Genomic DNA, 11,309 nt, shown 5'->3' with positions numbered 1-11,309 from the left:
GTGGGGTGTCTGGGGTAGCGATAAGAATGGAGGTAACTGGCAGCATGGCCCCAGTGGAGCACTGCTGCTGAAAAGCAAAGCCTCTGGGGAGATGTCCATGATCTCTGGGGGAGATCCTTGTGAATCTTGAATGGGCTACAGTTTCCAGGGGGCCTGAGCCCCTGGATACGTTCTAGGACATGTGGGGACCCGCACCCTGATGGAAGGACTGGAACATTAAGCTCACAGTGCTCCCTCTCCCCTCACAGGGTTATCCCTGCAAAGGGGAGAATGGGTTCCTTAGTGTTTTACATTCATTAATCACTAATAGTTGTTGAAACAATGAGGAGTCCTTGTGGCACTTTAGAGACTAACAAATTTATTTGGGCATAAGCTTTCGTGGGCTAGAACCCACTTCATCAGATGCATGGAGTGGAAAATACAGTTGTTGGTGTCCCTATAATCTTGACCTTTGCTGGTGCAACTGTGTGTCAAATCCACAGGGGGGCACCAGGAGCCCAAAGCTTTTAATCCCACTATTCCTAAATCCATTTTTCAAAGGAGATTACAATATGAAAACGTGTGAGCATTAAGCGTTGCTAGGGAAAGGCAGTCATTCCTCCCACGTAATTGAAATCACCCATTAACTCCCCAGGGTCCAGAGGAACCCGCTGAATGTTGGATAGGGCCTATGTTGCCCTCTGTAGCCCTTTAAAATACACTTACATGAAAAAAATCATGCAGTTGAAAATGATGTTTAAAAGACACATTTCTGTGATTTGATTGTTTGAGGCACCCCGCTGGGACAGCTGGGGACGGAGAAAGGACTAGCCCTCGCTTCCTGACCCCATGCATGTAGGCTACAAAGCACCCTAGGGCAACCTCAGGGAATGATGGGGATCTGATACACGTTCACATGAGGGCTCCCTCTCCCTACGTAGTTCTGGTGCTCCTGTCCCCAGAGTATCCAGATAACAAGGGTGGAACCTGAGATTGTCCCTCACGCCCTCTTGCTTTAGATTAGCAGAGCCAGCTGCCCTGTCATTCAAGCCACACTTCTCTCCTATCCCCCTAGGATGAATCCATTTAAAAATCAAAACAATCCCTGTCCTCCTAGCTGAACAGAAGCATGAGCTCTGTCTCTCTGTAGAGATGGCAGCCATCCCAAAGCCAAACATTCTCTCCTGGGATTGGGAGAGGTGTCTGTCCCCATGGGAAGTTCTCCCTCCCCATCTCTGCTCCTTCCTTCACAGTCTGTGGGTTTGTTTTTCACTCCTCCTGCTTTCCCTGGCTCCATTTCCCACCCTCCTTTCTCACGGGAGTTTCTCTCTTTTCCCCCTCCCTGCTCCATTTCTCCCAATCTCGCCTATACAGGACAACATGTGATTTCAAGTCAGCCATTAGAATCTATGACACAGGAGCGGGACCTGCTCTGTGCTCCAAGAACTGTGCTGTGGGGAAAGTTTTCCTTCCACCTGACTTCGGGCTAGTGCCCAGGCTTATCACCACTGGTGTCCCAATCCCATCTCCTGGAGAGCAGGGAGATGATGGTCATTGGCAGCTGAGTGCAGGGTGCACCCCAGCCAGAAGGCACAGAGGGCAAGGAATGAAGAACCAGAGAAAGAAAAATGTGATCCCTCACTGTGTGGGTGCGATTGATATCTCCTTGTAGGGATTTCTGAGGGGCTCTTTCGGGACGGTTTCCTCAGCAGGACACATCACTACAGTTGGTTGAAATGTGTATATTTAAAGTTTTCTGTTATTTTATCAAAAAATTGGAAAGCAAAAAGTTTTCAGGAAAAGTTTACTGTTTTGGCAAAAGCTTTACCAAAGCACTGAACATTTCTACTAGAAATAGTTTTAATTTTAAAAAAAACCTTTCTGAAAATCAACATTTCAGGTTTCTGTTTTACAATAAATGGGAAATTTCAACGAGAACCAAATAACCATAATTTCCCCCCCCCAAAGTTTTCTGCAAAAAAGTATATTTTGACCAGCTCTGGCCAGAATCCCTTCAAAACACACTCAAGGCTCTTGCTCACGGGGAATCATCACGGTGCGATTTCCCCCATAGCCACTGGTAGACATTCATCTGTCCTGCCTGGCGTGTGACCTTGCTCGTGGTCCTTGCAAGAAAAGGATGGAGTTTCCAGTGCTAACAAGGAATTATCCTGTTGCAACCTGCCTAACTGTGAGCTCTCTGGGGCAAGGTCTGTCTTCTTAGATGTCTGCACAGCACCTTGCACGATGGGGCCCTGACCCTAGACTGGCATTCCTAGGTGCTATCGCAATACAAGTAATAAATCAACATCATTTCCTTTTCAATCACTTACAAACATATTGGTGCAAAGACACATCCCCAGAGCTCAGGAACACTGTGCTGGAAGGCATCTGCCTGATCTTTTTTGTCGGTGGCCTTAGTCTGCGCTAAGAGAATCAGCAGCCCTTGCTGAGCACTGGTGTAAGGATGGGCATACACGGGACATCTTGTCACCCCCGGATAGAAAAATAGGTCTGGAAAGGAATTTCAGGGGGTCATCGAGTCCATCCCCCATGCCAAGAGAGGATTAAATATACTAGTTCATACCTCGACTGTCACGCAGAGGGGTACCCATTTTCCTACAGTAGATGTGCCCTTTACAGAGCACTGAAAAATAAACAGGCACTGCCCATCTGCCTGCCGGATTGCCCACCTCTGCCAAAATACCAAGCCCGCTCCAGACCAAGCAGCTAGTATAGTCAGGCATGGGACGGTTACTGCAAGTGCCCAATGGTTAGCCTTATCTCTGCCCCCTCCCCTGTGAACTCTCCCTTTCCGACTCGCACTCTCTGGGTAAGGTGTTCTGGAGCCCGGGCTGCACGTGCCTTGAGGGAAGGTTAGAGTGAAGTGCGCTGGGCAGCTTCACTGGACTGTGAATTTCGGGATCTTGTTTGCATTCATTACACTCCCATTAAAAACTGGCTGGCTCAGCCCTGGGCAGGACTGGTCTGAATGTGCAGCTGATCCTCAGCCCTGACAGCCTCTGGGAACACACTCCTGGCTGTGCACCTGAGGAACGCTCGCTGGGACACAGACAGGCAAGGGGCTCCCTGGCATCTGTCCCCTCCCAGCCCCAGGCTAGCTCTCTGCATTCTCACTGTGCAGTTGGTTTCTACCTGTGTGGTTTGCAATGGCTGAGGATAAAACTTTCCGCTACGGACTCATAGTGCTGGGCTTCTTCCTGGTGATGATTGGGATGTTCATCATGAGCGTGGACAAGCCCCAGGTCTACATCACCTTTTGCACGCTGGGGGTTTTAACCATAGCAGTGGGGATCACCTGGAGCATGTGTCAGTGCTACCCCAAGGTAGGGTCGATTCTCTTATCTGTGCTTTCTCAGTCTGCCTCTCTGGCATAGGGGGGCTATGGGCAGGGCACTGCAAGGCATCTTTGGGAGCCAAAAACCATCCACAGGTGCTTAACAATAGTAGCTGATGACTTAAATTCCCATTGAGACAGCTAACTGCCCTGCTGAGGGGAAGGTGGTGCAATGCTTAAGACACCAGACCAGGAGACATGGGTCCTATTCCCATCTCTGCTACTGACTCACTGGGCAGCCACGGGCAAGTAATTTATCTCCTCCGTGCCTCAGTTTCCCCATCTGTAAAATGAGGATGGGGTACTTACCCTTCCTTCCAAAGTGCTTTGAGACCCAGGGATGAAAAATATTAGTATCCACTCATAATGATTGTACAGTCACTGCAAGGCTTGGCCCAGCATTCCTTCTCTCCTTTGGCGGCTGATCTGTCATCGGTCAGTGCTTGTGGCTGGTTCTGGGATATTGCTGAGTGTATATGTCCCATTGACTGGCTGGCAATTTCTCCTGGGTGTATCATGCATTGCTTCCCTTGAGAGGGGCTTGGGAGCATCAAGGCATCATAAGATGCCCTCTGCCACAGTCAGGCAATTCAGACTAACTTTCAAAGGGGCATTTAAAAGTTACCATAACTTTGGGTTGGTTTAAGAAAGAATACGTGAAACAGCTGTGAGTGGAGCAGGGAAGAGAGGATGATACTTCTTCCGCCTTATTTTCTCCACATGGCCCACAGCACCTCCAGTTACCTCTGTGCATGGGGCAAGGGGAGCAGACACATTGCCACTGTCCCTGGAAGGGGTTAGGGGGATTACATCTACCTGGGGTTACAAAACCGTATACCCTTCCAGCCGTTCAAAGTGCTCCTTGATATCTAAGGGGAGATGCCCCCTAAGGACACACACACTTTGTTTTTCTATCTCCAAAGAGCCTGCTTTCTGCCAGGTTTGGCTTTAACCCTAAGGATGCTAAGACAGCGGAGAAGGCTGGCTGCCGTTTCCAGAGAGTTACAGGTGAAGCAGGCACAGGGGAAGCTGGGCAGGGTGTCATTCTTTTCTCTGATCTAGGGATAAAACCACTTCAGGCTTTACTGAAAGCAGTGCTGACTTTCACTGGGCCATGCAGTGAATCCCTGTTAGTAATGAAAGAAGGAATCGTTTAAAAGAAACTATCCTGTATGTCCAAAGCCCTTTGCTATACCTCTCAGTGACAGCTGCAGTGTAAATCATTGCTGTGAAATGATGAACAGGAATCAAAGAATGAAGAAAGCCTTGATCCATTTCTCAGGTTCACTGTTTGAAAGCCACCCCCAAAATCCACATTCTCCTCCCCAGTGGAAGTTGAGCAGATGGTGGCCAGATCTTGAAGGATAAGGAGAGAGCTCCCTCCCCCGCTTTCAGCCGGTGTCTTCACTGTCTGCTTTCCAAAGGGTTCCTCTTGCCTTAACAGGACTCTTGAAACAAGTTATTTTGGGAGACATGTAACAGAGGGGCAGGCTGGTGCAGCAGAAATGTTTTCAGGTAAGCAGCTTATTGAACAGATTCACGACACCATGAAAGAAATTCGTAGAGTAGGGGAAGAACTGATCTTTTGCCTAAATAACAACACAGCTGTGTAAGTGAAAGGTACAGGAGACAGCCAGGAAGATGCTGGGAGGGGGAAGCGTTTACTTATTGCTCATCCATGGCTGTTAGTTTTATATAAAGTTGTTTTAAATTCAGTTTAGATTAAGGGAAGAAGAACCCCTAAACCCTGTTGAACCCATGCCCAACCCCCAACCCTTTGACTTAGGTGGGTCATTAAAACCCCCTTCGGAAAATCTCCTGGTTAAAGAATGTTGATAGTGCAGTAAAACAATTAAACTCCCATTCCCTGAAGAAACATCTATCCAAGAACACCATTTTCCCAATGGAAACAAGACATTAGCTCTAGGGTTAGATTTAGGCTTGGTCTAGACAGCCTTATGTCTGTAGTCTAGAGTCCCTGAGCGACGCAGGGATACCGACCAAACTCCTGGTGTTGACGGTGCTATGTCAAGAGGACGGCTTCTCCTGTCAACGTAGCTACCGCCTCTTGCGGAGGTGGAGTACGGCCAGCGACGGGAGGTCTCTGGTTGGCGTAGCTAGCATCTTCTCTAAGCAGTACAGCAGCACCACTTCAGCACTGTATGTGTGGACCATCCCTCAGGGGCGCAGAATGGCTCATTAGTAGATCTGGGCCTATGAGAGTGCATGTTGAGACACAGCATGGGATGGGGGGAGGGGCAGAACTGGAAGTTATAGCACAATAAGCTGAAGGGTTCACCTGTGATAGGGATCCCTCTCCAGAATTTTGTATTATATGGTGTCTTTAATTGCTGGCAATTAGGCCTTTTTAGTGTCACCAGGAGAGAGCTGTAAACTAGAGAGTTTGGATCTGGATCCAGACTTCCTCAAGGTTGGGGTGGAGGGGTTGGCTCTGGGGCTTTGGTTTGGCCCTTAAGAGTGATAGAGGCCAGCCATGAAGTTTAGAATTGGATCCAGTCCTCAGAGTCTGTAGGGGCGTGGATTGGGAATGCTGGGAATCCGACCCGTTGGGCCCATCCTTTCCCAGATGTCTCCATTTTGGGACTGCAGCCTCTAGGCTGAAATAACCCATTCAAACATCCATCCCTCTCTGGGAAGAGTCTCATCCCCCAGAGCTTTGGCCACCAAACATGGCTCCTGGAGGGAGGGGAAAAGCTATGGAACCCACACCTTCTCCTCAGACTGAAGTCCATGATGAAGCTCTGACTCCCTTGAAGGGCTCCTTTGTCTCTGAAGGGGCCTGTCTCCCCTCAAGATCTGCCATAGTTTCTGATGGTGTTGAGGGAGGCCAAGCTGGCAACTCCTGCTGGGATTTGTGCTTCAGAGCCTGCAGGCCCACCAGTTGGCCCAGTACAAGCATGCTCTCAGTTCCATTTGGAATGAGTTGGCATTCCCCTACCTGTCTCCTCTGCGCCTCAGAAGGCAGAACGCCCATTGTCATCCAGCAGGATGGCAGGACTGAGCGCACTATTGGTGACATAATCGAGTCCAAGCCTGGGCAGGCTTGAGGTTCTGAGCATGCTCCATGGACCACTGAACACTCAGGACCTTGCACGACTGAGCCCCTGTTCCATCCGACGAAGTGGGTGTTCACCCACGAAAGCTCATGTTCCAATAGGTCGGTTAGTCTATAAGGTGCCACAGGACTCTTTGCCACGTTTACAGATCCAGACTAACACCGCTACCCCTCTGAAGCTTGAGCCCCTGTTGTGGTTCTTCTTATCAGCCTGAGTTTCCTGGCCAGGGGAGTAGCTTGCATATTGCCTATTCTTTGTAAATGTGATGTGAGGGCTTAGATACCTCTTCCTTTGCTGTGATTTGGATGTAAAAATACCTAGTTAAAGTGCCAGTAAAGTGTGATGTCACCGCTGGGAAGGAGTTAATGATAGCCCTATGCCAGGGAAAACTCCTCCTCCACTGCAGGAGATTAACCCTCTTTGTTCACATTCAGAGGAATGATTCATCCCTCTTTTTTTCTTCCCCCCCAAGATAACGTTTGTCCCCATGGAGACGGAGTCCGAGAAGTTCCTGTCACACAAGCCCGCTGTTTCGATAGAAAATGAAATTCCGGAGAAGAGCTGGTATGTTGGAAAGACCCCAGGCTCTCAGCCTCAGCTCAACAGTTTGCAATCTGGTTTTTAATGAGCGCCTTAGCTTGTACACAAGGTTATCTGTGTGCCTCGGGGGACAAGGTCAGGGTCTGAAAACCCTGGCATGAGGGAGGGCTAAAAATATTTTGTCTGGAAAAAAAAAAAGCAGCAGTTTGTTCTGGAACTGAGGACTCCATTTCCATGTTCTTTCAACCCTTGACTACATGGCTTCTCTCTGATGAGGCTGCCAACAGTGGTGTGGAGGAAGGGAGGATAGTTTGACCTGACCCTGCAGTCCTTTCCCAGCTAGCCGTCCCACTGATTTCAGTCCTTTCCTAGCCAACCTCCCACTGAGTCCCCCACGTCAAACTGCCATCGACAGCAGCAGGGATGTACTGCAGGCTCTCTCAGTAGGAACTAGACTAAGACCAATAGTGAATTTCAATGCCTCTCGGCTGTGGGTGACCGCTGGTCACTACGGGCTGGATCCAAACCTCCCCAGAGTCTGGGGAGTTCAGATGTGGGGATCTGGGTATGGCCCCTCTCCAATACAAATCCCCTCGATGTGGCATGAACGTGCTGCTCTTCCCTTTTGTGGCATTTTATTCGTTTCTTTCTCAGCAAATGATAAAATTCCTGCGTCTAACCAGAAACTATTGGAGTCCAGTTAAATGGCAGAATTTAATAGCGTCCCTTCCCCTCTTTCTCCCTCACCCCAGCTCCCAGACTCCCTACACCAGCCAGGAAGAAGCTAATGTCTATGAGAAAAGCCTGCCATCTTATGAACAGATCCAGAGGAAAGCAAAGGGCTCTGTGGAGTGTCTGGGGATTCAAACGGCCCCAGTCCTAGGTGACTGTGAGCTCAAGATAAGAGGATGTCCCCATCCCTTTGTACAGGCCAAGGCTGAGGTCCACAGAATCTCAGAGAGCAATGGAGAAACCTGCAGAGATCCAGTGCCCCAAGTGCTCACAGCAACGATCAGCAGGTAGGTGACCTTGAGGCTCTGCTATAGAGGAGTCCAAAGGGCAGTAAAGTTGCACTTATGGAGATTCACTCATTCCAGACATAAGGACAGACAAAAAATAGGCAGCAGACATGGTGATCAAATCCTTCCCGCTCGATACATCTAACCGGGACATGCCTGCTGCAGGTACCTGTACGCATTTTGGGACGGGGACTGTCTCTTTCTACGGGCATGTCTACACGGGGGGAAAATAACCCATGGCACCGAGTCTCAGAACCTCGAGCTCATGCTACGGCGGGCTACAAACAGCAGCGTAAGTGCTCGGGCTCAGGCTGGCGCCCCGGCGCCGAGTCCCTCCCCACCTCACCCGGGTTCAGAGCCCGGGCTCCAGCCAAACACCTAGACTGCTGTTTGGTGTGAGAGCCCAGGTCCATACCTCATGTGGGCATCCTGGGAGCTACTGCAATGAAAACAGCAGCAATGCAGGTAGGAAGCAGCGCAGTCCAGGGCAGGTAGGGTGCACTGCTATGATGCTGGATGTTCTGGGCACACCCCAACATCCCAGGCCCATCAGGAGACTAGTGACATGTGACAGCAGCACAGCCTGGGAGGTGGAGGTTCAGCAGCGAAAGGGGCATGGTGACTGGTTTCCTGCTCAGCCACTGTGGTTGTGAAGCCAGAGAGCTGTGTGGGCCAGCAGGAACACGGTGCCTGGCAAACATCTCTCGTAGGGGAACCGAGCGAATGACGGGGCATGAACTTGCTCGTCAGACGCTTCACGCAGAGTTCTACAACTGGATTGAATCCATTCAGGCAATTTAGGGCACTCTGAGTTCACATGAGCCTAACTAGGTGCTGCGGTGCTCTCTCCTCTCCCAAAACACAATTCAAGGCTAATGCAACGGGCTTTCTCTAGCCCCTTAAATAAGAAAAACAGCCCCCGACTCAGCTCCGGCCTCATGAGAGCCTGAGCCAGCACCCACTGAAGTCAAAGGAAGAGGTGTTTTTTTTGGAAAGGGGAAGGTTTTCAAATGCACCAAGGACAGTTGGGCAGCCAGGTCCCCATTTGTGCCTTTGAAAATCACCCCCTGCATGATTAACTGCAGGATTTTTTCCTAACCTTTCTGGAGGATTGCAGGGTTTCACTTCCCTGTTTTAAAGCAAAAATAGGTAATTATTTCCAGCCGGGTCCTACCAGGGGTCCATGATGGCAAACCCCAGATCAGCACAGAGCTCACAGGCACTGAATATTATTTCAATGCATATGTTCATTGAAATCATCATTAGACTGAACCCTGAATCTAGCTCCCTCACTTGCTGTAATCAGCTGGTATTTAGTTAATATTAATTATTTAAATTATGTTATCTTTGGGAACGTTTAATCAAAGTTTGGCAAACTATCATGTGCCTTTTTATCCAAATTATTTGTAGCAGACCTCATCAAGTCACTTCCAAAATCTGACTGGGGAAGGCAACTTCCTTACACTGGTATACATCTCAATAAACAAATGTCCTTCCTCAGAGTAAATCCATGTTCCCAGTTCAGAGTTTCAGGCAAAGAGAGACCTAACTACTTCTTCATTTAAAGACTTCAAGTGAGGCGTACAGATGCCATGGTGATGGGCTCAGTGTAAGAACCTGGGTTAGAATTGTCAGAACAATAAATCATGTCAATCCCCAACTGCTTTACAAAGGTTACTAACCAATTGTATGAACTATTGATGTAGGACTCAGTTGGCCCCCTTGCTGGAATGCAGTCATCTCTGGGGTAGAACATGGTGGCTTTTTAACGTGTCCATCAGCAACACTATGCAACTGTTTAGGATGAGAGGTGAAGAGTATCATAGCCAACTGAAATGGCAGGGGGAGGTTACTGGGTCATTGCCTTCTGACATGCTCTTGGTCTGCTTAAACTATTTCTGGATAGGCAGTTAGCGGCTCACAGCAGACCTATCTCCTGGGTGATGAAAGGAGCTCTGAGCTCTCTATTCTCCAGGAACCACTGGCAGGAGAGCAACCAGAGTCTGATTAGGTCTGTGCCAGGATTTACAGCAAGGAGACTGTCACTGTGTCCTTTGACATTCTCCTTGGAAGCTGCTGCACAGCAGATGAAGGAGAGGAGGAGGAATGGGCAGGTACCATAATGGAGGCACTGGGCTCCCTGTCCATATGGTGTCAGAGCCTCACCTGGCTAGTGGCAGCTGAGATCCACAATGGGGAGGGGAAATAAACAGAATGGCATCATTATGAAAACCAGGCACAAGTCAGCTGGTGAAAGGAACACCACGAACCCAGCGAGCATCTGTTCGGCTTGATTTACTGTAAACCCCATGGCCAAAACACAAAACAGGGAAACAGCAGCACAGAAACCAGCCAGTAAATGAATCTGTGCCCTTCAATGTACCTTTATGCCATTTTCAGCCCATCAGAGAGGTCCCACAGTGCAGCACCACTGGCTTCCTTCCTGGAGGACACTGACCTTCCCTCTTCCGAGGGATCCACCTCCAGCAGCCTGTTTCTGGGGGGATCCACCAGCTCCCTGAGGAATCCACTCCCATCACAGGGGTACACCCAGAAGCTCAGGTTTGAGCTTCCTTGCTATGAAGATTTTGCCCTGATTGATTCACCACTGGTGGAAAGGTGGCATCCAAGCCAGGAGCAAACACCGGCCCTACCCCAGAACTACCTGTCTGCGACTGCCTCAGCAAGACAGTTTGCATTCGTCTCAGGTCCTGACTCAAAGGCAGCAGAATCAGAAGAGAGACAGAGTGTGGAAGAGGAGGACAACAACATGTATTACGGGTTAAAAGAGGGGCCAGAGAATTTACTGATAGCAGATGATTTTATCTTTGAGCCAGAGACCTAACCCTGGAGAGGGGAAAGAGACTGTCAGAGACAGGCCCAGGCTGGCTCAAGTGATGCTCCGTATTCCAAGTGCCTTGCAGATCAACCCTGTTCAGATTGGGGGTTGGGGGCAGCTTCCTGGGAGGCCACAGCCAGCTGCAGGCTTTGTGGCTGTTCGGTCGCATCCTGCCTCCTGGGAGTGCACTGGTTTGTAGGGGGAAGATAGGATGTTTGGAATATTAAAAAAAAAAAAAAGCCTGATTCATTACTGAAAACACAGCCTGTCTGCAACCCTCTGTGGAATATGAGTGCTTGGAGAGCTTTCTGAGAGCAATGAATGCCCAACAGGTCGGTTCTCCACACTCACTTCCCCCCACTCCTGTACACAGCTGCTGGCCTGCCTGACATAAAGACCGCAATCCCAGGGAGATGCCAGGGATACTGGGAGTCCATTGGCATCAATTAACAGGCCTCCTCCCTGCACCCGCAGAGCCATATTTTCAAAGGGGGAAA

At 49.5% G+C, this 11,309-nt stretch overlaps 1 protein-coding gene across 2 annotated transcripts; it reads left to right on the top strand.

The window, feature by feature from the left end:
• The first annotated feature begins 2,990 nt into the window (after nt 1-2,990).
• BSND (barttin CLCNK type accessory subunit beta) lies at nt 2,991-11,071 on the top strand. Of its 2 annotated transcripts, none has more exons than XM_073358257.2 (4): nt 2,991-3,326; nt 6,887-6,978; nt 7,707-7,973; nt 10,374-11,071. In XM_073358257.2, the coding sequence occupies exons 1-4, from the start codon at nt 3,150-3,152 to the stop codon at nt 10,816-10,818; spliced, it is 981 nt and encodes a 326-aa protein (XP_073214358.1). In that variant the 5' UTR covers nt 2,991-3,149; the 3' UTR covers nt 10,819-11,071. The 2 variants fall into 2 exon arrangements, with proteins under 2 accessions (XP_073214358.1, XP_073214360.1); XM_073358259.2 differs by lacking the exon at nt 2,991-3,326 and adding an exon at nt 4,600-4,852.
• Nucleotides 11,072-11,309: the final 238 nt, after the last annotated feature.

The sequence above is a fragment of the Lepidochelys kempii genome, chromosome 8, assembly GCF_965140285.1.
Source record: "Lepidochelys kempii isolate rLepKem1 chromosome 8, rLepKem1.hap1, whole genome shotgun sequence".
Lineage (NCBI taxonomy): Eukaryota > Metazoa > Chordata > Testudines > Cheloniidae > Lepidochelys > Lepidochelys kempii.
Note: the sequence above shows the minus strand (reverse complement) of the source record. Positions and strands in the feature narration are given on the sequence as shown.